The following is a 27,783-nucleotide window of genomic DNA, read 5'->3' as shown; positions in this document are numbered from 1 at the left end:
GTCAACACTCCCATGTTGACCTGCTGCAGGCTGGCAAGTGGCCAAATAGCATGCTCCAGGGATGAGCTGGTACAAACACCAGTTGCCTCCTGACTGAAAATTCACAATTGTTTTCAGAGAATCACAGATTGGTTTGTGATGGGAGGGACCTTAAAGATCATCCAGGTCCAACCCCTCTGCCATGGGCAGGAATTCCTATCACCAGGCCAGGATGCTCCAAGCCCCATCCAACCTGGCCTGGAACACTTCCAGGGAGGGGGCAACCACAACTTCTCTGGGTGACCTGTGCCAGTGTCTCACCACCCTCACATTAAAGAATTTCTTCCCAACGTCTAACCTAAATCCACCCTTTTTCCTGGGGCAACCTGGTATCTGATCTAAATCTATCCTCTTCGAGTTTTAAACCATTGCCCCTTGTCCTCCTGCTACACATCCACGCAAAAAGTCCTACCCTAGCTTTCTTGTAGACCCCCTTGGATGTTTTGTTTTGCAAATCTATACTTATTTTGCAAATCTATACCTATTTCTTTTCTTTTATATCTCTTTCAGAAGTAAAAGGGCTGTTTCTCCAGTTCATGATAGAGTGTTTATTGGCAGCATGGAAAGAAACAGAGATGGGGAGAAACGAGACAACTTGGAAGGGAAAGAGATTTGCAGCTCTCATATATATCAGTAGATGTGTATATGTAGTTATACTTTTAATATATATATAAATAGATTATGGAGTATATTGAGAATCTTTGCCACCACCCCATCGTTCACCAACAAGTTCTCTCTCTTCAGTACTGCTTACTCTTGGGGTTAATGCATTGTAATATTCACTTCAGCAGAGTGATAAATGGAGGCACCATTTACACCCAGTGTAAATACAGAGTAATTCCATTGACGTCAGGAGGGCCTTGGGTGGGTGCCAGTGTAAATGAAAGCAGAATGTTGTTCAACACTTCCTTATCAGGTTCAGCACTAGCCCTTCACAGAGAAAATTAGGAAGTTTTGCAAGTGTGAAATTTTGCAGACAATTTTCCAGAGGAGAGTGGTCTTCTGCCAATATTTACTTCCAGCATAAGTGGCATTTTGGCTCATATAAGAACCCTCAGCAGGTCTGAATGTTATGCAGCTCCTACTGAAGAAAGTGGAAAATACAAGGCAGGAGAAGAATGGGCACCAGGGTTTCAAGCTAGTGAAGGCAGGAGGCAGTTAATGTGGATGATCCCTCAGCTGTTGCTTAGCACAGGTAGAAAAACCAAGTCCAGGACAAACATACTCACCAATTTTACCAGTGGTGTAGACTTTGCCCAGACCTTGTGTTTCATCCTTTTCTGTCCACTTCTGGAAAAGCTGTTTAAACATGGCTGACTCTGCTCCATCATTGATCACTTCAATGTTGGTGGAGGAAGGATAGCCTTTAGCTTGGATGAAACCCTGATGGCATTGAGAAAGAACATTAGTGGAGACACACCAAGCTTTTCACAGCCATGAGAAGAGGGACCAGGTGGACCTGGACCAGGACAAAGAGTGAACGTCCCCCACTGAACACAGTGGCACAACCAAGGGCAAGATTCACCCCATGACTTGCATTCAGATGTATTCTACAAGCTCTCACTGTATCCCCCATGTTTATTTCTGTGTTTAGGGGAACCCTGCCCCCAGAGGCTGGTCACCTGGAGCACACCCTAAACTTCATCTGCATGGCACCTTAGTCTTGAAGAAAATCACACTCAATGGGCCTAATGAAAAGCCTCCTCCTCTATCTCAGACAGCTCCATAGGTAGTTTCTGCGGATGGATCTAGGAGTAAAGGGATGGGAGCAGTGATGTGGTGTGCCCAGAACCCAAGAATGCTTTGCTTTTCTCAAAAAATGTTGTCACCCTCCAAAACAGGAAGATTGTTCTCCCTGTAGTGTGATATGTATGTCAAGTGACAGGATGGAGGCAGCTCAGTGCCCCAGAACATCATGTGTGTTCTGAAGGAACTGAACTCATACAGCTCTCTGGGCTTCCTTTTCCTTTTCCTTTTCCTTTTCCTTTTCCTTTTCCTTTTCCTTTTCCTTTTCCTTTTCCTTTTCCTTTTCCTTTTCCTTTTCCTTCTCCTTCTCCTTCTCCTTTTCCTTTTCCTTTTCCTTCTCCTTCTCCTTTTCCTTCTCCTTCTCCTTTTCCTTCTCCTTCTCCTTTTCCTTCTCCTTCTCCTTCTCCTTTTCTTTTTCCTTCTCCTTCTCCCTCTTCTTTTCCTTCTTTTTCTTTTCCCTTCTTCCTTTTTCTCTTTCTTTTTACCCTTCTTTATATTTTATTTTTTTCTCTAAAAACAAGTAATCTCTTCACAACAGAGCTACTACTGAGTTAAAAGACCACTTCAGCAGAGGTGCTTCATACAATATGTGAGGGAAGAAGATGATCTGTGTTCTGCCACAGTGCCAAAGTCACTGGGAACTGCTCTTGTGTTTATCCCAGCAGGTTCCAGGATGACCTGGAGGTCCAGTGCTGACAGCCACAGTTGGGGGAAGGAGCTCTGAGCATTCAGCTCCTGCTGTAAATACTGCAGCCACACACTAACTACCTCCAGGGAAAAGCAGAGCAGATGGTCTTCCCATCCCTCCCACCTGCCACACTGAGAGAAGGAGGTATCTTTTGTTCTCCATGTGTAGCTCAGGGCCAGAATTTGCAGAGCTGATTGCCTACTACAAAATGTCTGATTCAAGCTTTTGAAAGGAGCATAGAGGACTCTGAGAGGAGTTTTAAGGCAAAGTTTTTCAAAGCTTTTCCTCTCCAATACAACAGGTACAATCCATATTGAAGCTGGGTGTCTCCAGGTAATGTTGGGAAACTGTCTGGAAGAAAACAGACATGTGAGCAATCCTGACTCTTTAGCTTTAGGCCTTAAGACCCAGTTGCAAGGTTACTGAAAGATGAGCTATGGGAAAAAGATAAGGGAGCTGGCAGTAGAAAAGAAGAATAACAGGATAATGAGGTAGCCAGCAGAAGTTCTGTGAGAACAGAATTTGTGTCCAAGATATAGCCACCTGCAAGATATCGTTATATAAACAAAGGCTCTATATAAAGCGAGTGTCCACTGTTAATAAACGACTTCACTTTAACCATATTGGTGACTGCGTGTCGTCCTTTAAGCCTCCGCGGATTTTCTTCCTACAAGGTAAGACCTTATTGATGGTGGGGCCACTGAAGATCAGCATCTCCCAGTACAATCTCATTGAAGATGAGGCTGTTCATAGTTTTCATATAAGTGAACAGATGAATTAATGCTAAGTTCCCTTGTAGCCTTTATTCAACTTGTAAAAAACCCACCAAATGCCTTACCCTCTCAGGCTCCCCAGAGGTTATTTTTTTCTGCCAGAAGAGAACTACAGGACAGCTCATTTGGAGGAGCAGCAGAGGTGCCAGGGTACTACATGAGCCCTGTTCTTCCCAGGTTGGCCAAACAGAATTAACAGCAGTGGATAACAAATCTCTTTCTACCCAGCAGAAGAGCTCTGCATCACCTTCAAATTCACCCACAGAATTTGGGCCCAGAGCCATTTGTGTTGTGAAGAAGACTTGTTTCCTGTCATGGACTTCAGGTCAGGGCCTGAAGAACCTACATGAAAGATCTGGCTTTTCCAGAGAGCCCAAGAAATCAAGGTCCCCACTGGCTTGCCCAAGGTGTTGCTCTTGGCTGGGAACATGAGTTGCTTTCCATGCTGGCTGGGGCAGTGGCATTAGGAGATGCTGTTCAGTGAGCACCCAGGAGCTTTATTGTTGCCTGCAGTGTGACCCCTCACTGTCCCCACCATCCACAATATTGGGTCATGGATGTTAGGATATAAGAATCCTTTTAAATATCTGTTTATGGACCTGGTGACCATGAATTTGCCTAATCCCATCTTGACCCTGCTGATAGTCTCTGCCTCCACCATTGCTTGAATCAACATGTTCCACAAGTCCATCATTTACTCTGTAATGAATTTCTTCTACTTTTTCTTGATTTTTAATTGATTTCCTCTGACTTTTAGTGTCAGATCTTACTTCTAGTGCAACCTGGTGACTAACAATTTTGGATTTACACCATCATGGCTCCCTCAGACATTCATCTTACCTCCCTGTTATTACACAGACCAGCTCCTCAAGACATAGACTGAACTGTAATTAGTGGTCAGATCTACATTAGCACTTAATTAACCTCCCACAACGTTGTTTGCACTGCATTACAACTCACCACAGCTCGAGTGAAGGCTGCTTTTTTCTCTTCCAGGCTGGAGGATTTTCCTCTCCAGACATAAATCTTAAACCCACCTTGGTCTAAAATGTAGCAGTCCTGCAGTGAAAAAAAAAGACCAAACAAATGAAACCCTAAAAATATGTAAAAAGCCCTATGTGGGCAAAAATCTTCATTTGTATCCTACTCAGCTTGTATCTTTTTCAAAAACATAGGTTAGATGTAGATTTAACTCATTTCCTTGCCTTGCAGAACTCTATGCCTGGTGCAACCATTACCAGAGGCAAAAAAGTCTCTGTCTTCTGAAAACCTTAAGCCAGAGGATCTGCAAGGAATTTCCTTCCAGGTGGGATCACTGAGACCAACCACTTGTTACAGCAGGAAAATATCTTCATGATTTTTGTAAGCTGGTTATTTATTTGCTCCAAATTCTGCAGATGGAGGGCTATCCCTGAGCATCAGGTATTAAGGAGCCTTCTTTCCATCTGGAATTTATTCCTGGCCTGCAGCTCTCCCTGACTCTGATTGCCAAGCTAATTCCATCCTTGGCTGAGAGGGTCAATTCCCCATCTCTCATCAGAGAAGCTTCTGTGCACCACCAGTGAGGCTGCAGGAGGGCTCTGATTCCTGTTTGCAGAGGACAACTGATAAACCTGAGTGATGGGAGGGCTGATAATTGTCAGGAAATGGGGGATCCCACTGGAACAGGTGCTCAGCAGAAAATTAAGCAAGCCACAGCATCCTTTTCTTGCTGCAAGGGCTGATGGCTTTCTCTCACCTCATGCTGGAGCAGATCCTGTGTCAGGGGCCGGGTGGCTATCTCCTGTACCACCAGGTCATTTTCCTTCTCATAGACACTGAAAGACAGAGTAGACCAAGCAGAGTCAGGCTTCACAGAGCTTGCTGTGAGAAGGGATGGGTTTTGGAGAGGTCTCCAGGGAGATCTCAAAGCCCCTTCCAGTACCAAAAGGGGTACTGGAGATGGACTTCTTAGAAGGGCTTGTGGTGATAGGACAAGGGGGAGACATTTTAAGATGAAAGAAGGTAGATTAGGAAAAAATTCTTTCCAGAGAGGGTGCTCAGGCATTGGAATGGGCTGCCCAGGGAGGGGGTGGGTTCTCCATCCCTGGAGGTTTTTAAGAAGAGACTGAATGTGGCACTGAGTGCCATGGGCTGGGAACCGCAGTGGGAGTGGATCAAGGGTTGGACTTGGTAATCCCAGAGCTCCTTTCCAACTTGGATGATTCTGTGATATAGATTAGAGATTAAGAAGAAATTCTTTACTATGAGGGGAGTGAGACACTGGCAGAGGTCGCCTGGGGAAGGTGAGGATGCCCTGCTCTGGTGGTGTTCCAGGCCAGGCTGGATGGGGCTAGGAGCAACCTTATCTACTGGGAGGTGTCCCTGCCCATGCAGAGGGGTTGGAACTGTGTGATCTTTAAGGTCCCTTCCAACCCAAACCATTCTGTGATTCTACTGGAGCCCATGCCCAGACTCACTGGTAGAGCCTGACATTGGCTTTCTGCAGCTCATCAGCCTTGGTGTCTGGGATGGCATCACGGAGCTCTCCACGCCTCTCCCCCAGCACCATCTTCATGATCTGCATGAGGTCTGGGGAGTCCTTCTCATTGTCAATGATGCCAATTTGGGCACGGCCACCTCTTTCACTGTCCCTGATGCTGCGAGCCAGAGCCAGACCCTGCAAGGGGATCAGAGGAGAGGATGAGTCCTGAGACAGGCAATGCATTCAGCAACCCTCAGGCCTGAGCATCACTAGCCCAAGACAGGTTAGCACAGCTCTCTGAAGCTTCTAATGCCCTCCAAATTGAGCTATTAAAAAAAAAAAAAAGGGATGTGTCTATAATGCCTGTTTGTTAATTAACTCTCAGGAAAATGTTGCTTATTACAGTCACTGCTGGTGCTGGCTCCTGCAGGGCACAGGAGTGTGGTAGGCACAGCAGGCATCACCTCTGTGTGGCTGTACATGAGCAGGTCCAATGATCTTCTGAAATGGGCTGGGGGAAAGATGGACACATGCTGAGGGCAATGAGGTTGGATGCTGCAGAGCTGCAGGACCCTGGGAGCCCCGTGGTGACATTTTACATTTAAATGTTTCAAGTATTAAAAAAAAAAAAAACAAAAACAACCCAGGGATGTTTTCTGTAAAAAAAAGCAGCGTGAAATGCCAAGAAATTAATTAGGCTGAAATCTCCATTTCCCAGTGAATCTTTTTTCCATGGGGCTTACTGGAACAGCTTTAAAAGGGGCCCCTCTTTGTTAGACCCAGGAAATATCTGTGGGATTGCCAGGCCTGATATGAACCATGGCCTGATCTCTACCTGCTCCCCCTCCTCTGTGTCCTGAGGGTTTTTTGTCTTTTCTCCACCTTTTCTCCATTGCATTTTCTCCCCTAGTCAGTGTGTCCTGGAAAACTGCCTTCCCTAGGTAGCTTCCCCCTGTCCTAGCTCATCAGGTGCCACCATGTGAAGAGCAGACCCACCTGCCTTCAATATGTATAATGATTGGCCACCAGTTTGGCCATCAGCTTTGCTCATTGATGTATCTTGCTTCATTACATCTCTTTCTTGGTTCCTCTATCAGTAAAATAAGGATAATGAGCCCTTTACAAAGTGCCTTAAGGTCTATGTATCTGTCATCATCTGGGTTCTGTTTTCCTGCTTGTCTCACGCTGGAATTCCATGTGATGCTGTAAAAATATTAATTAAAATTCACCTACCCAGGGGTAGTTACTGCAGCTAAACCTGCTGGTACTGCTGGCTTTTTAATCCCACATCATGCAAACTACATGGCACAGAGAGATGGAGCTGGACCTTCCCAGAGAGAGCTGGATGCTCTTCTGGACCTGGAGCTAGTCTTGTGCTCATGGATGTCCATGAAACTAAAGCTGAACTCCAGGTCTGAACTGGAGCAAAACACTTTCCTGGGCCTCTGACACCAGCAGATGGGCAAGTAGATGGTTTATCATGATCTTCTCTGTTAAGGTGTGTGCTGTTTGTTTTTCTGAGATTTGCAAACATCAAGTAGTGATTTGTTTGGGGCTTTTTTTGTTTAGTTGTTTTGGCCTTTTTTTCCCTTCTAGGCATCGAAAAATATTTCTAGTAAGCCAAGAGTCTGTACTCACCCTGGTTTTCTCAGCAATGCTGCAGCTGGGTCCATTCCACTGAATCAGCACTTTCCCAAGGTCCAGCAAGAAAACATCACCCTTATTGAAACTGTCCCAGGAAAGTGCTACCTGTCAGGAGGAAATGAGAGGAGCTTGGCAAACCAGTGGGGACAAAAATTAGAGCCCCAGGGGACAAGTCACAACCATTGCAAACTTGCCCAAGGACAAAAGAGCTGCTCTCACATGACATGATTATTTTTTCTAGCTCTTGGTTATTCCCTGAGCCAAGTGATTTCTCTCAAACCCCCAAGCAAGGTCTTGAAACTGATCCTGTGGTGGGAGTCCTTGAGCAGAGATGAGCTATCTAGCAGGCAAACCTGGCCAAAAATGGGTGTAGGAGGAGAGGAAGGAGAAATGGGCCATAAGGAAGGTGTTCTTACCTCTGTGGCTGACACGTGCTTCTTCCCCTTGACATGAAGAAGACGTTTGATGTTGTACATATTGGTCTCCACGTGCTTAAATCCTGAAGCCACTCCTCCCTTCTTGAAGCTATTGGGTAGCAGGGTGTAAAGAGTTAGGGCTGGTTAGTAAACACCTTCCCCTCTCTCCTCTGAGGATATCTCAAGTTTTTGGTGACAAGTAAAAAATCTGGAGCTAAGCTGATGTCACCTCAAAGTCCTAAAAATGGGATATCAAGTGTTGTGTTGCCTCACTTTACTGTTCATGGTCCCTGGCCAAACCACAGCTCCTCACAGTGTCCATCCACCTGGTATGGGTTTTTTCTTGTTCTTGTGCTTCTTGAGAGAAGGTGTGTAGATGACCAGGCAAGTTGATGGCAATGGAAACCTAACCAAACCTAAAATCCCATTAACCATGGCAATGGCATCTCAGAATTGAATTTTCCCACACATTTTCAATTAAAAAATGCAACACGTTTCTGCAGAAAGCAGACTTCTTGCTAAGAGTTGGATTTGTTCAAAACAGTTTGATTAAAAATAGCTTAGATAGGAAATTGTTGCCATAAGTAGAAAAAAATGTAATTGTAAAAAGGTTCAGGACACTGCCTTTCCCTCAGAACTGACCTCCCCATTTTGTTCCTCCATCCTTGAACACTCACTTTGCAGTAGCTGCTGTGAGCACTCTATTGCCTCTCTGCATGATGCCTTTCCCTCCTTCTCATGCAGCTTTGCAAACTTTACTGTTTCTTAGGCAAGCCTAACCCAGTTCCACATATCCTAAACCATTTTAGAAAACAGATCAAATATTCACGCTCCAGTAGTGAGAGAATGTAAATGCCATTTATGGGAAAGAGACAATTGCTGAGAGTCTTCCAGGTTTTGCTACATGGGTAATATATCTATTTTATCATCATTTAAAGAGACTGCAGATGTGGTCAGGTGAGTCATTCACAGGGCTTTAGACCTGTTTGGTGCAGTTTAACATATCCACAGAAGGACACTCTGGTGATCAGGCCATCAAGGTGTGGAAAGAGCCTGCTTTAATTTCTCATTCTGTCTCAGACTACCTGAGTGGCCTTAGGCATGTGGTTTAGACCAAGGTGAAGCCCAACTCCCACTGATTTCAGAGGCAGACAGGTTCCCAAATAGGCTTCTAAACCTATGCACTTTTGTGGGTCTGAATTTTAGTCCTTCGTTGTCCCTTGCTCATCTGTAAGATGAGAGAAAAAAACTATTTCTGTTTCACAGAAGACCTGAGGGAACTCATGAGAGGTTGTAGAGATTCACAATACAGAGGTTTCAAAAAATAGACTGGGATATAGGACATTGACCAAGGGTGGGTTTTCATCTGAATTTTCTTCAGCAGTTTAAATCAAGACATTTAGAGCCAGTGAAGGGCCTTCTGGAGGATGGCAATTGGAGTCACCTTCCAAAGACTCCAAAGTGAGCAAAGACAACGGGCTTGGATTCAACTCTGTCTTCTAGATGGCAGAAGTCCAGAGTCAAACTCTCCTTCCACTACAGGAATATTAGTCACAGTGTGAGCCAAATCAGAACTTCTCTTTGAGGGGGTATTAATGTGAAGTGCTCTGAGTGGGCATATTAATCTAAAGTGTGTGGAGGAGGAGAAGGAAAACCCTAGGGTGAAAAACAGGGAGGTGAAGATGCAGTAACAGCAAATATGTGGGGAAAGGGCAGTAGGGCAGAACACCACGGTGCCAGTGCCAATGTTTACAACTAATTTTTCCATACTGGAAATTTTTTTCTTCTGAATTTTGACCAGCTTCAGTGCTGATCCATGTTGCTTGGATATCTGAGATGCTGAAGACTGCGATGGAGGGAAGCAGAGGGAACCCCAGGGACCAGGACCCACCTCCTTGCAGGGAATTTTTAACCCACTCACATAATGCCATTTCTGAAGTAGCTTTGGAAGGTCTCAGATTCGTGTCCTTGGACTTCCCGATGCTGCACAGGGTTCCCTCTGAGAGCATTGTCCAGCTGGGTGACATACATGGCTGCAGCTCCTTGCTCATCCTGAGATGAATCCTTGCCAATCCAGTAATGCAAATCTATAGCAGAGCCACGAGAGGTTCTTTTGGTCTGGAAGAGGTGGGAAGGGTGAGTCAGGGTGGAGACAGCCCATGGGTGTGTTTTAAATAACATTACTGTGCAGGGAGATCCTGGAGCCCCTTCCAAGGGCTTTCCCAGTTTCTTCTGGGCAAGGAGAGACAGGACTGGAACCTTAGGATGCTCCCTAGGAGCTCAGCCTGAAGCAAGGGACCTTACTTAGGAGAGCATTTATGGGGTTTATGTACACCCTGAACTGAAGGGTGTTTCTGTCTGATGCTCTTTTATAACTCCTGTTATCAAGGAAAACTGAGCACCCATTCAATTACAAAAACTATACTTTTGTGTAGTTTGATCCCCAAACTTAAAGGACACTCTTCTCATAGATCACTTTTTTAAATGTAATGCACATGGCTATTTATTTGCCTGGAGACACTGCTCTTTCCTTCCTGTGCTCTTTTTCATGTCACACCACATAATAACACAAACTGCCTCTGAGTTCCTGCTGACTTGCAAAACAGACACAACTCCAAATGAAGCTGAGCCTGTGTGTGCATGCTGGGATTCATCTTGTTACAGAAAAACCCTGTAGCCTGGAAGGAGGAGGCAAGTGGTCTGCTGACAGGTGGGCTTATCATTCTCTGAGCTATACCACTTATTTTTCAGCACCTGCTGTGTTAAACCCTATCACAGACACCTGGGCAAGGTAATGAAAGCTCCTTTTCTAAACTGGATTTGACACTTTCTGTTTGTTTGCTTTGTGCAGTGATACCACAGCGAAACACAGTAGAAGAATTTGAATACAACCCAGCTCAGCTCCTCCAGGCACAGATAATTAATTTGTGGCAAAATCACTGAATTTAATGCATTGCTTTTGCAGACAAGCAGAGTGCCATTGCCCTGTGGGCAATCTGGGTATGGAGAGCTTCTACTCAGGATGCAGAATGCAAAGATGAGTGGTTTTATCCTCCTGTCTGCAGGGGGAAAGGACAGCAGTGAGCTGATCAAGGGCTCTTCTACCTGGGGAAACTTTTGCAACTTAAGCTGAGCTTGTGAGCATCACATAGGAGAGGCTGAGGGAGCTGGGGGTGTTGAGGCTGGAGAAGAGGAGGCTCAGGGGAGACCTCATCACTCTCTACAACTCCCTGAAAGGAGGTTGGAGCCAGGGGGGGGTTGGGCTCTTTTCCCAGGCAACTCTCAGCAAGACAAGAGGGCACAAGAGGTCTCAAGTTGTGCCAGGGAAGGGTTAGGTTGGACATTAGAAAGAATTTCTTTACTGAGAGGGTGATCAGACATTGGAATGGGCTGCCCAGGGAAGGGGTGGATTCTCCATCCCTGGAGATATTTCAAAAGAGCCTGGATGTGGCACTCAGTGCCATGGGCTGGGAACTGCAGTGGGAGTGGATCAAGGGTTGGACTTGATGATCTCTGAGGTCCCTTCCAATCCAGCCAGTTCTATGTTTCTGTTTCACAATCTAGAGTCAGCTCCATGAAAGGACACTCTAAGCACATCTTTGGGTGGCTGATACCAGATGGATTCAGCATTCAAAAAGTAGCATGAAGACATGTGCATGGACAATTAGAGCAGGAGACTCCTTCTGCATCCCTGTCCTGCTCTCCCAGCCTGACTCTTACAGGATGTGCATTGGTCTCTTGTGGGGCACTGGAGGCTTTCCTGTCACTTGGGTGATGGAGATGTTTGCAGGAGGGACACTCCTTCAGACCCAGGAAGTGGGAAGTGATTTTGGTTTCCATTGTGTAAGGCCAGTGTTTGATCCTATGGGACCTGGATTGTCCTGTGCAGATGGAGAGATTTGGAAGGAGTTTTGGGAGCTGAGTGCCACACACCAGCCTCCCACACAAGGCACCTTGTAAAGCCCATGTAGTAGAGCTGGTTCTGAGATGTTCCTCATGCTTATGGCTTGCCTGGGTTCAGCTGGTGGCAAGCAGGTCTGGACCAGATTTGGGAGGGACAGATGAAGTGTCCCCATTAGGATGGGGACTTCATAAAGGTTGCAGGACCACACAGAGTAGGTGGCACAGCTCCAGAACCCACATCAACTGCTGAAAATGAAGATCCTCCAACTAAGCTGACTCTCACCCCCCTAAAAGACTCCCACACCATGCAAATATGGGCCTTGATTTAGTTTTCCAGGAATGCATTGGACATTTTTCCATGTCTGGGCATGATTCAGTTGATTAGAAGATAAATAATTTAATGAATTACTAAGCTAATAGTTCCTCTGGACTTCTGATTTACCAAACAACAAGTATTGTTGCAACAGCCAGAGTGAACCCAGGTGTGTGATGAGATGGTGAACCCACTTTTACAGCCACATTTACCCACAGTGCTGCTCTCACCAGGGATGCTGCAAAAGATCCAAGTCTGAGCTAAAGAAAAAGGGTTGGATCAGCTGCCTCCTAAAGAGACCAATATTTGCTGTTCATACTCACGTGCAGAATGATGTAACAGTCCCCTTCAAAAAAAGTCCCATAAGCCTTCTCAGGTACAGGAACCATCTTCATATTCTGCAAGGAAATGAGTGTTGGGGTCATTGCTACAGCTTGAGAGTTGGTGGGTATGAAAAGGGACAGCTGGGCTGCATGAAACTCTGAGGTGACAATCAGGGATTGGGGAAGGAAGAACTGGGGCTGGGAAAAAGCTGGGAAAAGCTGCTTCTGGGGAGATCCCAAAAGTACCAAGGGGTGAAAAGGGGCAAATTGTACAGCTGCTTGGACAGATCAACAAGAACTTCTGCCCTTCTGCAATCCTGTAGGTCTAAAGCAAGAAGACCTAGGCATCAGTGCTCCAGAGCTTGCCTGTGCAGGGAATTTCCCAGAGGAGTGAGAACATCTCATCCTAGGTTTAGTTTGGGGGCATGATTTTTACTCAGTACCCTTAAGCTGAAGGTGAACTTACTGAGCTTTTTCAGGAAAAACACTTTGCCAGGAACTCCCAGCAACCAGCAGCACTGAGAAAAGCCAGACTTGAGGACACTGATGTTTCCCTCATCCCTCCAAACCCTAACTGCACACTTCATTTGATACAAGTGTGAACCAACCATTAACCAGCCATGCCTGCCCAGAGTAGGTGCCTGGATTTGTCACCCACCAGTACACAAGCAGCTCCTGGCCTTGAATTGGCTCTGTGGTTCTCTGGAATTAGAGACTTCCATACTCCTGGTGGCCTGACTTGTTTCCCAGCATGCCAGCCTGACCCTTGGGAGGCCACACATCTCTAACTACAGATCCTCTGGGAAGAAGCCTTTGTGCTGTCCTTTGGAGAGAAATGGAAAGGCAAAGACCCCATGATACTTGGAACATAGCTGGGACCTATAGAGGGCCACCACCACCTGGAGATGTGGTCTGGAGCTCCCTCCCCACTGGTCTCCTGGGTGAACTCTGGAACTCATTCTAACCCCCCCTCTCACTGCATGGGAATGTTCTTAGTGAATTTGACCAGAAAAAGGCAGAAATTAGGACAGCTTCCTGGATCCAAACCAAAGGCTAAGACCACCTTAAGCAGAAGGTGACCTCTCACCCTACAATCAGAGTGGGAAAGGTAAGGATGAAGTGCAAATGGACTCCATGGGATGCCTTTGCTATCCCCATGGCAGCTGCTGGTATGGGATAAGGCTACCTAGACTTAACCCCTCTTCTTAGTGAAATGGTTGATTAATTTCTGGTGTGCTCATGCAGCCTTGTGTTGGTTCCTAAACAGGGGTGAGAAATCTTCCAGTGCTGGAGGAAGATATTTAATTAGTCAATATTATCAATATTATCCCTCTTTTACAGAGCAGGAAACCAAAGAAATAATATGTTGAAAGGTGCACAGGGAGATGTTGGGTCTCCTGATTTTCACTGAATCTTATCTGTAACTCCCTCTTTTCCTACCCAGCTTACTGCAAGGGTAATGCAAGAACATCTCCTTCAAACACACACACACACACACACACACACACACACAGAGGACAACTTCTGTCACTGCCTCTTGTCCTACCTCTATGCTCCATATCTGCAGTCCCAGCTTTCTCTCAATAGTTGGGAGGTTTGTGTCACCGTCTGTCATCCTGCAGTCCAAGCTAGAAGGAAGAGGAAGAAATAAAAACAACACTGTAATTAGATACATAACCAACTGTGCTGGTCAGCTGGGTTCTTCTTCCCATCAGTGGAGGTTTAATACAGTTAATCCACACCTTGAAGTGGATTCTCTTATCTCTGCTGGCTAGGAAGAGGGCAAAGTTGTAGTTATCAAAAGTTTGGGGTGATGCACCCCCATTCCCAGGATATCCATGCTCATGGGGAGCCAAGCAAAGGGTGGGATCACAGACAGGGAAGACTGGATGGGATACTCTTGTTCTGGTATGGGGTTGTTTTTCCCCCATTTAAACAACGGAAAGGACTTGCTGGGGTGCTGGGCCTGACATCAGCCCTGGTTTGTTCCCACCATGGCACAAGGGTGACACAGACAATGGTGAACCTCCAGAAGACCCAGACCCTCCTGAACAGCCATGGGAGGTCAGGTCACATCAGGTCCCCTGGAGTACTGGAAGCCTAAGGAATTCAGTTTTTCCACTTCAGGAAGAGATTCAGGTCTAAATTAAGACACCTCCAAGGTATCTCAGGGCAGGGCACCTGACTCCCACCTCCCTAAAAGTCAATGGAGACAGCAGAGCATATGGAGTCATCCAACTGATGACCCAAATACCTCCTTTACATGTAGCTTAGCAGCTCCCTAGGCTCTGCTGCCTTTATGGGGAAGAGGAAGGTTTCAGCTGCCCACACAGAGGTGTCTGGGGACATTACAGATAGTTTGGTATCTCCAGCTGCTCCTCCCTGTTCCAACTACTTGCATGGTTGAGGCTTTGCTCAAGAAGCAACTCTTAAGCCCAGCTTGTTCCCAGGGCAACCTCCTGAAGCAAATCAGCCCCCCAAATACTGGGGGTATATGAAAAGATGGGGTTAATCCCAGCAGGGCTGGCTGGCCCATGGGGCACGGGCAGGTGAAGCAGCCATGGGACAAAATGTGTTTGTGGAAGGCCAAGACCCAGATCAGCTGTTCCTGGATAAGTCAACCCTGCTCAGAGATCAGAGCCCAGCTCTGAGGGACAACACAGCTCAGTGATTTCTGGGCACTCTGAAGGATTGTCCAGTGTTAAAAAGCAACAACAACTCCATCAGCTGCATTTTCTTCTCTGTCTCAGGATGAAAAGGTTGCACTGATTGTGGGCCATGCCCTCTCCTATGCTTCTAATCTGGAGGAAACTGCCCACGAGAAGGAACGGGGCCATGGCTGCTTTGGGTCAGCACAACTGAGTCATGATAAAGAGGAAAAATAAAAGAAACCAGAGCACAGAGCCAGTGAAGAAGCTCCTTCTGAGGGAGGAAAGAACTAAGAGGGATGATCCCCTGCCAGCAGGCATGTTTACTGCTGGTGTTACAGGAGCATGGAGAGCCATCCTGCACTTGGTGCCATGAAGTCCTAAGAAGCCATGGTCCTTCTCCTGAAGAGTTTGCACATGAAGAGCACAAAAATTGCCTTCCCAGGCAAGGGTGTTGGTCCACCCAGATCTTCTGCAGTCCAGAGCTGCTGGACCCTGGCTCCTTGCACAAGCAGCAGAGAGCAGTAGATACCTCCAGGGGTGTTTTGAGCACAGCCCCAACACCTCTCTGTGAACTGAGCAGGCACCCACAGCCTGGCAGCCCTGGGCAGCAGAACTCTGACATGTCCACTCCTTCTTGAACACAGAAATATCCAAAGGACTGTGGAAGACTGAGTTCACGTGGCTTCATTCAGCAGCCTTCATCTCCCTCTCATGTCCTCCAGATACCTTGCAGGGAAGAAGACAAAGAGCAAGGGGAAAAAACTACATTTTTCATCTCAGTTCCCAGAAAGGTAATTGAGACCCATGCAGATTAGAAGCCAGATCCAGGAAGATATTTCAGTATCTACAGAGGAGCCAGACACTTGTCTGACTGGGGTCCTGACTCACCCTACTGTGAAGTCCATGGCTAACAGGAACTGAAGCCAAAAACATGATCCCAGTTCAGATCTATAACCAAAAGGCCTTTCACTTATTTTCAATATGGCATTTAAAAGGTCTCTGTCAAAGAAAAAAAGCCACCAAATAAATGAAGCCTCCTTCCCCTCAAATATCTTTTTAATTTATTAGGGTTGTGTCCTTCCAGTGTAGTACAGTAACATGAAAATAAAGTCAATAGATGTGCAGGTGAAATAAGGGGAGTGATTTTTATTTTTTTTTAAAGCAAAACTGACAGTTCTCCCTGTAGAAGGCAGCAGGCATCTTCCTCTCACAGGAAACCAGCAGCTGGCCAGCTGTGAGACACAGCTGGCTCCCTGCTTCTCCCACCACCCCAGCCTCTCTCCTTGGAAAAATTAACCCAAAGGATGCTGAGATTCCTCTGAGCACAGAGATCTGTGTTGGATAAAACTCTCCAAGAGCCAGCACCACTCTACCAATAACCCACCCAAACCTCTATGGCTAAAGCAGGGATCTTGGATCTCCTCCACCCTTGGGGGTTTCTGTCTGAAACCTGCCCTATAGGTCCCCATTTTCCTGGGAAATGCTGTCCCTCCTTTCCTCCTTTCTCTGGAGAAGGTTGGTGTGGAGCACAGACAAGGTTGGCTGTTTCTTTGGACTTTCCAGCTCCTTTCAGCTGGTGGCCAAGTTAGAAATAATAGGAATATGACTTATATAGTCAGACAGCTCTTTTCATTAATGATTTAATGTGGGTCTTTAATCAGATCATCCCATAATTCAGCTCCTGTCCAGACACAAAATCCAGTATTTATGGACTGAAAACCTTTCCTGTCTGAACTGAAACCAGGAAAGGCAGAAACTTTTCTAATTGCAAAAGAAAAAAAAAAAAAAAAGGCTGTGAAGAGGCTTTGGTTTCATCATGGGGCTTCAACAGCAGCATCTGATCTGGGGCAGTTCCTATCTCAATCAAACCAGTTTTGCCCAGCACTGTGTGAAATTCATGATGGCAAGAAGCATGAGTCAAACAGCTCTAGGGCAGGAATTCACCAGAAAAAACCTGGTTCTGGGGATGGACATTTGCTTCCTTGAACACAGACACAGCTCTACCTGGGAAGGGGGCAGAGAGGCAGCTGTAGCTCATCTCTTTGCTTCCACAGGCCCCCTATTTCCACCATTTCCAGGGACTCTGGCAGCCATGGAAAGAGGGGATAAGTTCACATCATGAATATGGACTATGAGGTAGGACCAGTGAGTGGTGGCCACTGCATAGCAAAGAGAACCACTGGCTTGGAGCTGCTTTTCTTTGTTGTCACCACTTGGTTGGGATGCTGGAAATTAATCTGCAAAAAGCAAACACTGCTGTTGGGTGAGGGCAGAGGACCTGGAACCCAAATATTGGTGGCTGACACCTTGGCTGGATGACACAGTGGGGACAACCTGGAGCTAAAAGCAAACCCTTCCCTGTAGGTAACAAAGCTTTCTGAATATGAACCCCATCCCCTCTCCAACCAGCACAGTGAGAGGGAAAGCTTTGCCTTCAGAAAGGGCTGGATGACTAATTAAGCATCAAGGTCATTACTAAGATCAGTTAATGAATAACAGTTGGGGTGGAAGTGCCAGCAATCATTCCTTCATTTTGGTCAAGCTGGTGTGTGTTGAGAAAGCAGCTCTAGGAGGACATTTCTCTGGGCTGTTTGGGTGGGGAGGAAAAATAAGGATTGGGGAGGGGGATAGGAGAGGGATAGGATCATTTCAAACTCCCAGAGTACATTCTGAGTTAAGCTTGATTTGGCCTGTCCAGGTTTTGGCAGCACACTTGTTGGGCTGTAGTCTGGGTAATAAAAAAAGAAAAGAACCCCAGTGAAATGACTAATGCTCTGTAGAGCTTTGGGAAAATAGGAAGCAGCTGTGGCTCCAGCCTTTCCTGGCTGAAAGGCCTAATTATTGGGAATACTTGGACTGGCATTAGATGAGGTAAACCAGGGCTGCTGAATTGCTTCCATTGTCTCCATTATAGTTGGGCATCTGGGCCCAAGTAGGTGCCATTTTTTGGTTGCAGAGAGGACAGCAGTTAACTCTTGCTTTGCCCAGAGGAAGGAAATTTGGTGTTAAGCTGAACTAAGGCCCCTCAGCTGCTGCTCTGGAGGGTTGGTGACTGTCCCTAGAAGTGACTCAGGATCCAGAATTACAACCAGTACAAGCTGTCTTTTTCTCCTCTTGCACTAGGAAAATAAAAAGTGGCTTTTATCTCACACGGAAACGATAGGTAGGGAGGCCCAGCAGTCTGGGCTTGTCTTCTCTCCCATGTTGTCACAAACTCCTATGGCATAACATCCTCTTCCAATTGTTTTTGCAGGAAGGCAAGTTGGGATGGGTGAGAACACCTGAGACACACATATGGGTACATGTGTGTTGGTGGCAGCTCCTGCCCTCTTACACCACCAGAGAGACTGATTCACATCACCCATGTTAGGTGTGGTGATGAGACAGGGAAGGAGATATGTGGGAAAAGAGGAAAAAGTACAGCATGGCTCACTCCCCTCCTCTTAAGTTCTGTGAGGGACAGATTCAGGAGCTCAGAGTGTTTGGTGTGCCAAGGAGAGGGCTCTGCATTGACCACAGAGAGCACTGCAGCCTTCTTGGAAAGAGCTGTTGCCCGGCAGCTAAAATTACCTAAAACAGGCCTTGAAATAAGATGCTATTTCTGATCACGATGGGCAATTAAATATTGGAATGGCTTATTAGGGAAGCTGGCAGGCTGGCCCTTACTTCATGTCTTTGAAATGAGATGGCTCAATGGCTGGGGTGGGCTCTCCAAGTCTTGGCTCTCCCGTGACCACGAGCCCCTGCTCAGGTGCTGCATTTCCAGCAAGCAGAGCCTTCCCCTTGGCAGTAACCTGGAGAGATCCTCATGCTTCAGGACTTCACCCAGCCACCTCCCACAGGTCAGAAAAGATCCCCTGTCCTTGCTACTAAATCACCTGGGTGGATCCTGAAAGGGGTTGAAGGGATTTTTCAGCCTTCTCTTCAGTATGGATCAAACCTTGAGCTGGTGCATCAGGCAGGATGAATTAAGATTGTGAAGAAGTTGCTTGTGAAGCTTCTCAGGGTCGCTGGCTCTGGAGCTAAGAAGGGACTTCATCTGGGTTTATCTGGGCAGGTTTTCCCTTTTTCCATGAATGGCCACCAAAGATCATCAGACCACATCTTGTCCAAGCAGCTACCTACATCCCAGGGGACTGGTCTTATGGAGCACAGACTAGGATGCTGAGAACTGATTTCAGGGCCTGGGATGAAGAGGAGAACCCCTGAGAGGACTTAATGGTCTTGATGGCCTCTCAAACTGGAAATGCTCTATGCTCCAGGAGAACTTTGAATTCCCTGTTCACTAAATTCAAAAGATGCCCAAACCTGGATCTGTCTGTCCAAGTAATTTCTCAGGTTCTGCATGAGCAATAACCAGTGTGCCATCTGACAAAAGGTGACCAGGCTCCCCAGTTGCTGCATCTCTTAAAACCTGGAAATCCACCCCATCTCCAACCACTATCCCAGGCACTACCAAGAAGCAGACATTCCACTCAGGGAATTTTCCAGTAATTTGTCCTTTCACCCATTCTTCATTTCTGCCATCTCTTAGTAGCTTACACATAATCTTTCCCTTAACCCCCCTGATGTGGTCAGCCTCTACCTTCCAGCCCTCTGTGAGACACCTGCAGGGGGGCTCTGCACTAATTCTCCAAACCTACCACTGATCTTCACTTAAAAGCAAGGAGCACAAAGAAATACTGGGTTACTGGGAAATAACCACCTTCCCTGTTGCAACAGCCCTCATTTTGTATCTCAGCTGTCTTTTCAAATCCCTTGGAGGCCATCTGATTTAGAAGGGCAGGCAACTCATGATTTATCTCCACTGATTTTGACCACTCTCTTGCAGCTGCCTTGTTTCCACCTGCCATAAATTCTAGCTCAACACTTTGCTCCATCCAGAAAATCTTGCTCATCATTCCACACCTCTCCTTATGACCTCTTCTGTCCTCCCTATTTATCCCACTGCTGGTAGCTTTCCAGCAGTCTGGTCTTTTAGCAGATGGTCTTGGGAAACTGTTTTGTAGGAGCAGATTTTTCCCAAACTGCTGCTATTTCTGAATCCTCCCTTTAAAATGTTCACAACTGACTGTTTTTCCTGGGAACAGCAGAGCTGCATTGTCCCAGAAAAATTCTCAACAATGCAAGAACAATATATGGACAATTAAAGCAGAAGCTCTGAGCATCAGACACAACTCCCAAGTCATGCAGGCTGAGTTTTCACTCCTTCATGCTGGAGGCAGAGTGCTGCTCTTGACTAGACGTCTGTTTTCATAGAATAAGAGACTGGTTTGGGTTGGAAGGGATCTTAAAGATCATTTAGTTCTTATCCCCTCCCTCTGCCATGGGCAGGGACACCTCCCACTGGACCAGGTTGCTCCAAGCCCCATCCAACCTGGCCTGGAACATTTCCAGGGATGAGACAGCCCCAGCTTCTCTGGGCAACCTGTGCCACGTCACTCTCACACTGAAGAATTTCTTCTTAATGTCTGACCTAAATCTACTCTCTTTCCAGGGGAAGTCCTTCTTCCTTGGGATATCTTTAAAAGCAGCAGGCTCTCCCAGGCAGGTAGCATCTCTGCAGGGTGCAGGCAGCTCTATTTACCTCAAAGCTTTCAGTAGCAGCAGAGGAGTCTTGAGCTGCAGTAACTTCCCCCTGAGAACAGTCCCAGTGCCCAGCAATGAAATTCTTTTGGAGCAAACTCACCTCTGTCTGAAGATCTGTGAGCAGAAACAGTGGCACAAGAAGCTGGTAAAAGCTTTCTGAGTGCAAGAGCCTTGCACCATCCCCCTAGTATGGTGCCCAGTGTGTTATTTTCAAAGAAAAAAACCACAGCCTGGTGCACACTTATTTCAGAGGGATCCATTCCACCTCTGGCTCCTCTTCAGGAGGTTATTGAGTCAGCAGCAGTGCTGAGGTATCCCAAGGGAAAGGTGAGCAGGTAGCTTGCCAACTCATTATGAACAAATCTCTCCTTTCTTTCAGCCCTTTCTCTCCTGATGAAAGGCAGAGATCACTGGCTCAGGACCAGCACTGTGTCCAAAGGCAGTGCCACAGTGAGGGCAGGAGCTGCACGCAGAAGGAAAACAAAGCTGGAGCCATTTTAATTCCTCTTCCTGGTTTCCAGTGGCTCAGGTTAGAAATGTTCTCAGAAATTTGTAATTACCACCTTCAGGAAATAAGTTACAATCCTCTTTTAGCCTATTGTGGTAGGACAAGGTGTGATGGTTTTAAACTAGGAGGGCAGATTTCCACTAGATATCAGAAGAAATTTTTTACAATGAGGGGGGTGAAGCAGTGGCACAGGTTGCCCAGAGAGGTGGTAGATGCCCCATCCCTGGAAGCATTCACAGGCTGGACAGGGCTCTGAGCAACCTGATCCAGTTGAAGATGTCCCTGCTCATTGCAGGGGAGTTGGACTAGATGACCTTAAATGTCCCTTCCAACATGAGCCATTCTATTATTCCATGATTTTCTCCCACAGCAGCATTTTAATGGACCATTATTCAACCTAATGACTGCAGATAAACAGAACAAGAACTGAGACATCAGGGAGGAGAGCTCGGGTACAAGAGCTTCCTGAGTTCTAGGGAGCACTTCCACTTCAAAAGCTTAAGATGGAGGCTGAGGAGAAACTCCCAGAAGAAGACATTTTCCCAGCTGAACCTGAGGAAAGGAGACTGCTTCCTATGCAGGGTTAAAAGAGCCTGGAGGAAGTCTAGGAGAGGGGGTTAGAGGCTGAGGTACATCCATCCTCACTTAAATGTTCTAGTTTTATGTGCTTAAGTCTAAGAAGGACTCTTCCCAGGTTGTTCCTCTAATCCTGACACTGGATCTAGGGCAGATCTGGTGCCTCTCAGCCAGGAGGTTCTTACAGTCCCCTTGGTCTGAGGTGCAGACCCCAACTTGCCACACTGCCCTTCACCTCCCTCAGAGGTCCCATCCCAGAGGTCCCACCCACCACTGCTCTGGGACCTGCCTTGCCAGATCTGTCAGCAGGTACCAAACCAAATGCCAACAAAACCACAGTCAGACCCAGGCACCAGTGCCCACCTGGCCCCTCCTTTGCAAAAAAACAAGCCTAAAAGTCAGGATTTCTGCTCCTGCATATAACAGCTTGATATATTTTGTAGGAATGGATGTGTGCAAGAGGAGAGGAGGTGTTCCCTGGTGCAGTTTAATTACTGCAGTTGATGAAGTCCTTCCTACCAGGACCTTTGTTTTATGGTGATGGAGCAAGGGTGCTGGTCTGGCTTCACTCAGACCAGCTGGAGAACCAGTTCCCAGAGCATTGTCTTCCCCGTGGAAAGGAGCCAGCTTACCATTAGATATCAAAAGGAATGGATTGTTCCAGATTTTCTCCAGTTCAGACCTGCAAGCATCACATCAAACTCGGGAAGAAAAAGCCAAGGCTCCTGGGAAAAAGCTGGCTTACACTTCAGACTGCAGCTTTTATGATTTTCATGACCTGGGGACTCCATAGGTCCCATCCCTGGCCCAACAAGAAGCAATGGATTTACTCAGGGGGAAGTTTTGTTTCTAGAGCTGCAAAGGAAAGCTCACACTTTGGTTCTGTTGGGTGTCACACCTCTGCTGAAAGACACCTGGCTTGTGTCAAAACAAGCAGGGCCCAACCAACCCAGCACAGGCTTCCACAGGGATGTGCAGCTAAGCTCTGATTTGCCTTCTGTGAGCTTTAAAATCTTTAAAACTGAGCCAGAGCTCCACAGCAACTCCTCTCAGGGGAATGCCAGTATTTTTTGGTACCAGTCACCCATCCTGGTGTTATCTTCACTGCATGAAACCAGAGGGATATTCAGCACCACACATGTGGTCTGTTTATCACTTTTCCATCCAGCCTTTCCAACCTTTCCAGCCCAGGGTGGGCTGTGAGGTGTCTCTTGGTTGTTCTGTGACTTTGTGAGTGCCACAAAGCTGTCACCTGCATCTCCTCACTTCATGCAATCGCTCCTTGAGGAGACACCTCACCACCACCCCACCTTCAAGAGACCTCATGGGTTTTGTGTCTCCTTCTCAACATGCCTTTTGGGGGCTATTCTCTGTTTTGGTAGGAAATGGGTCCAGGAAGACACCAGGACAAATGGAGGTGAGGCAGATTTCTGGGAACAAGAGACAGAGGGACATGGGACAATAAGGAGAAGTGGAGTTTGCCCTGTGGTACCATGTGGTGTATGATGGATGCTTGTTGGTGCATCACACTTTTGTGAGCTCCTGCCCACCTGAGCACAGCTCTCCAGGACACAGCACAGCAAAGAGCAAAGCCCCAGCCCACAGGACCCTTTTTTTTGGTGTAAAAAGCCAAACCTGGCCCAGGCAGGACCACAGCACTCAAACACAAGGGTGTGGGAACCCCCCCTGGCAGAAACCAAGGACAGCTTTGAGAGAGCAGCACATCTATCAGCTGCCCAAAGGCAAAGGAAGAAAACATCCCTGCAAATAATGAGAACAGCTCTAGAAGGACTCCTTCATCCAGCACTGCCTTTTGCACCCAGAGCTGCCAGCAGGAGTTTTGTCTGAGCACAGGGAAGGAATTCAGGCAGCTAAAAAACTGGGATGGGTGGGATCTGCTCAAACCTGAACAGCTATTTCATAGACAGCAACAAAAGACAGTAATTCAAGCTGCAGCACCCTCCCAAAGGGAAGGTGGGTATCCAGTCTCTGTTACCCAAAAAGAATATGCTTTCTAGCTCTGTCTGGTTCTTATCCTGTCCAGCTGTTTTTATAAGAGAAGTTTTAAATAAAGAGACACCCAGAAACCTATTTTTTTTTCATCCCAGGGCATGGCAAGGGGACATTTTTAGGTAGGAGAGAGAGTTCAGCTGCTCTGAATAGCTCATTCCACAGGAACTGCCCAGGATGGAGCTCAACCATGCAATTTACTGTCCCCTGCACCTCGTGCCTTTGACGTGGATATAAGGGAATAACAAATTTCACTGTTGGTCTTCACAGCACTGCCCCAGATGAGCATGAATAGGCTCAGATAAAGACCAGTAACAAATGGCAGGATTTCTTTCTCAAGCAGAGGTTCCTGGAAATCAAAGCAAACTGAAGCAAACGCACATCATCTGATGTTGGAAAGTAGAGTAACATCTCAAAAGACTTTTGGGACTGAAGGATGCCAAAGACTTAGGGATGATATACATCCCTCCCTGCTTTCCTTTGACACCCAGAATGGGTGGGAATACAGTGAAAGTATATAATCATCCAGCAAAAATCATAATGAGGCCCACTTCCAGGGTTGCACTATGTGGCAAGGGAGAGCATGAGGAGAGTTTTTAACCTTGTTGTAGGAGCATGAATCCCCTTGTGAGTGTTCAATCTGCTTCTCTGAGGGCCAACAGAAGGTGAAGAATGTGAATACCCAAAGAGCTGGAGCACAGGTATTTTGGGTGTGGGGTATCCACACTGCAGTCCTTCCTCATGCAAGTGGACATCCCAACCTGTGGATTGTGTCATTCCCAAAGTAAATTACAGAAGGCTGCAAAAGAGCCTCTTCCCTGTGATGAAGGAGGGAGGGACCTAGAGGGGGTGGTGGCACTGGCAGTCCCCAGGGGTGGATAAAATGCAGCTGGGCCAGGTAGCACAAAGGTTCTCACTGTGCCCTGAGCTCCCCTTCCCTGCATGGAGCATTTCAGGGCTCTGCTTCCAAGTGGACTACAGTAAATTTAGCTCTGTTAAAATTGAGCTTGTGGTCTAGCAGGATGTGCCCAGCACAGAGCAGAGCCCCAGCAGCTCCCAAGCATGGGGCAGGTGACTGACACAGTCTCCTCCATGGCTGAGGATGAAGAACCACAGCTGGAGGACCAGGCTATAGGACAGATCCAGCCTGTGGATCTGTCAGAGCTCACACGTAGTCCTGATGGGTTCTCAGGGAGCTGAGATAGCTGCTTGTTACAACCCAAAGTCAGAGTCTGTGGTGCATCTCCTCCATGCCACGTGCCCCACACCCCTGGGGAGTTGATCCGGAGCAGAAAAGGATCCAAAGGACCCAACCACCATTCTTAAAATCCACCAAAACTTGTGCAGCTCCACAGAAAAGACCAGGAGACACTGTGAGCATCTTCAACATCCCTGGCCCATCAAGAGCAGGGATTTATGGTCTCAACCACCCCAGGAAGCCCAAGGTACAGGGGAAGCCAGGAGAACAGGATGACACTCCTTGTGGAACAAAACCTTTGCTCCCAGCTGGGAGACTGTGGCAACTGTTGCCACAAAAACCTGCCTAGGAAATAACATCATGAGAGGTGTCCAATGGGACAGGAGCTGGAGGAGAAAAAGGGCACCTTGTTTGTGTGGGGAGGAGGAGGAGAAGGAGGGGAGGCTCACCTGGCTCTGCCAGGAGGAAGGCAAGGGGAGATGGTTGGGGTTTTCCTGACTTTTCTGTATTTTCTTCCCTCCAGCAACCCAGCCCTGGTAAAACCCCACTAAAAAGGACAGGCTGATGCTGTCTGGTCATCTAATCTCTACTTACCAGGCTACCTGCCCCTGCAGTGTCAAGAGCATTTGGGTGATTCTCTAAGTGCTGCTCCAGTTTGCTGCTGCTGGTGTAATGTTTGTGTACAGCTGTGCGAGGGTGGCCTTGAGTAAGGGCAAACCTCCCACCCACACTACTTCATATCTCTGCTCCTTTGTGTTAAATATTTATGCTCCTAATAGGCACACCTAAGAAAAACACTGCCGAGCCAGTCTGCAGCTCTGCTCCACTACAACTCAATCTTATCTCACTGCAATTTGCATCTCAAACCAAGGGGATGAGAAAAAAAAACCTTGTACCCACAGAGCAAACCAGCCCAGCTGTTCAGCCATTAGCAGATCGATCAATTAGACACCAGCAAGACCCATGGAGGAGAACTCAGAACTCCCAATCACTTTTCTTGTCCCTACCTGGACCCGGAGCTGCAAAGGGAGGTGAGCTGGAAGCAGTTCCCCACAGCCACAAAGCATAAGAGAAACCAGGGCGAAAAGAAAGAAAACAAAACCCAACACTGTTAATTAATTGCTCGCTGTGTGAAATCAAAGCCGGGCTGTGCAGAGCTAAAGGAACAGTCCTGGGAGCTCACACATAGTCCTGATGGGTTCTCAGGGAGCTGAGATAGCTGCTTGTTCCAACCCAAAATTAATCATTGCTTTCAGTGAAGACACCTTGGCTTGCACCAGGTGAGCAAAATTTTTTTTTTTTTTTTTTTTTTTTTTAAAGGAAATATTAAATCTATCACTACTTTTGGTTTGTTTGTTTCGGACTATCCCAAGGAACAAAAGTTATCAGCCAGTTCAGGCCATCAGGAATCAAAGAGAGAGGAGTGGAAGGGAGCTGCCTACCTTGCTGGGAAACGTGAGGTGTCCTTGCAGGTCTCCCCTCGCTGCTTCTTTGGTGAGTGAGTTTCAAGGCACTTTTGTTTGCTGTTCTGCTACCTTGTCAGCTCGGGAACAGCAGCGTTCAGTAATTCAATCCTCTACTTAACCGCAGGGACACTCCTACTCGCAGATCACACCCATTCCCAGGCTCACAGAGGGACAAAGAGGGAGCCGGTGTGAGAGAGTTTCAGCCAACTCTCTGTTTGCATAGAATACCCACCAGCTCTGCATTAAGTGCTGCTTTAATTAGCAACCCAGGTTGTCCAGATTTAAAAGGCCAGGGGAGGGTTCTCCCCCCACCCCCTTTTCTCTGTTCCTGCTGGAGGAAGCAAGGTGCAGAGCTGCTCCCTGCCACGTTAAGGCTTAGACCCAAGAATCTAAGTCCCTGGCTGGGATAGCCCCAAATTTTGGGACAGTTGGTCCCAGGGGAGAGGTGTTGGGGCAGACAGACTGTTCCCTGCCAGGCTGAGCTGGCTCTCCCTGTGCCCAGGGTGTGTTGCAGCCCAGGGAGAGGTTTGGCCTCGGGATTGTTGGACGAACCGGGGAGGTAACGGAGCGTTGGGCATGTAACCAGGGTGCTCTCCCAGGGAAAAAGTAATGATAAACCAGAAAAACTCAGAGGAGCTGGCAGCCTTTGCTGTAAAACCACCCTTCTGGGGCAGAAAGCTGTGTCTAGGGGTCATAGAATCATAGAATTGTTTTGGTTGAAGACGACCTTTCAGATCATCAAGTCCAACAGTTAACCCAGCACTGCCGGGGCCACCACGTCCCTAAAATACACTCCTTGCACTGTCATAGCTGATTGTTAAGGAAAAAATACCTGCAAAGTGTGGCTGTCATGTACAGCTGCCTCCTCTCAAAGCTGCCCCAGTGCCACTTGGCGTGGGTGACCTGAAGACAAGCCACCTCTTTGCAATCTCAGCTGCTCCTGTCTGGCATCTGCGTGGTGAAAGGAATTCCTCACTGGAGAGCAGTGCATAAACCACTTCTGGTCCTGTCTTTGGGGGAGTCAGGACTGTACCCTGCTGGGTTTTGAGTATCTCCAAGGATGGAGACTGTATGACCTCTCCAGACTGGGAAGCATCCAAGTCCTTCCCTTCCTGCACACCAAGGTTCTCTTGCCATTTCCCTTTTTTTTTTTTTTTTTTTTTTTTCCTTTTTTCCAGACTAAACCACACAAACTGAAAGTAGATACAGATCAGCTCAGCAGCTAAACCAGGTGTCAGAATAGGTTTAAACCAAGTCAGTATCCACAGATCTTGCCCACTGCCCCCAAGGGCCCTGTCATGGGAAGAGCACCCAAAATACTCATGACATGAGCTACAGACAGGTGCACCACTAATTGCAGAGAGCTGCAAATCAGGGCACGGGTTGAACCTGCTCATTCAGCCTGGGTGTGCCCATATCTGAGAGGAACAATTCAGATATCTCAGTTTCATGGTTGGAGATGCAAAACTGGCTCTT

General features: G+C 47.2%; 1 protein-coding gene across 1 annotated transcript in view; it reads right to left on the bottom strand.

Annotated features, from left to right (window-relative positions):
* The window catches only part of VILL (villin like), a 38,954-nt gene extending 12,158 nt beyond the window's left edge, over positions 1-26,796 (bottom strand). Inside the window, exons 1-10 of the mRNA XM_071734617.1 lie at positions 26,284-26,796; positions 13,856-13,937; positions 12,310-12,384; positions 9,692-9,888; positions 7,771-7,879; positions 7,349-7,459; positions 5,706-5,905; positions 4,985-5,063; positions 4,207-4,305; positions 1,269-1,422 (exon numbers count right to left, since the gene is read on the bottom strand). Of these exons, the coding sequence (XP_071590718.1) occupies positions 1,269-1,422; positions 4,207-4,305; positions 4,985-5,063; positions 5,706-5,905; positions 7,349-7,459; positions 7,771-7,879; positions 9,692-9,888; positions 12,310-12,384; positions 13,856-13,924 (1,093 nt within the window). The 5' untranslated portion in view covers positions 13,925-13,937; positions 26,284-26,796. The remainder of the gene's footprint in view (positions 1-1,268; positions 1,423-4,206; positions 4,306-4,984; positions 5,064-5,705; positions 5,906-7,348; positions 7,460-7,770; positions 7,880-9,691; positions 9,889-12,309; positions 12,385-13,855; positions 13,938-26,283) is intronic.
* Positions 26,797-27,783: the final 987 nt, after the last annotated feature.

The sequence above is a fragment of the Heliangelus exortis genome, chromosome 2 (genome assembly GCF_036169615.1).
Source record: "Heliangelus exortis chromosome 2, bHelExo1.hap1, whole genome shotgun sequence".
Taxonomy (NCBI): Eukaryota; Metazoa; Chordata; class Aves; order Apodiformes; family Trochilidae; genus Heliangelus; species Heliangelus exortis.
This window is presented reverse-complemented; position numbering and strand designations above follow the sequence as displayed.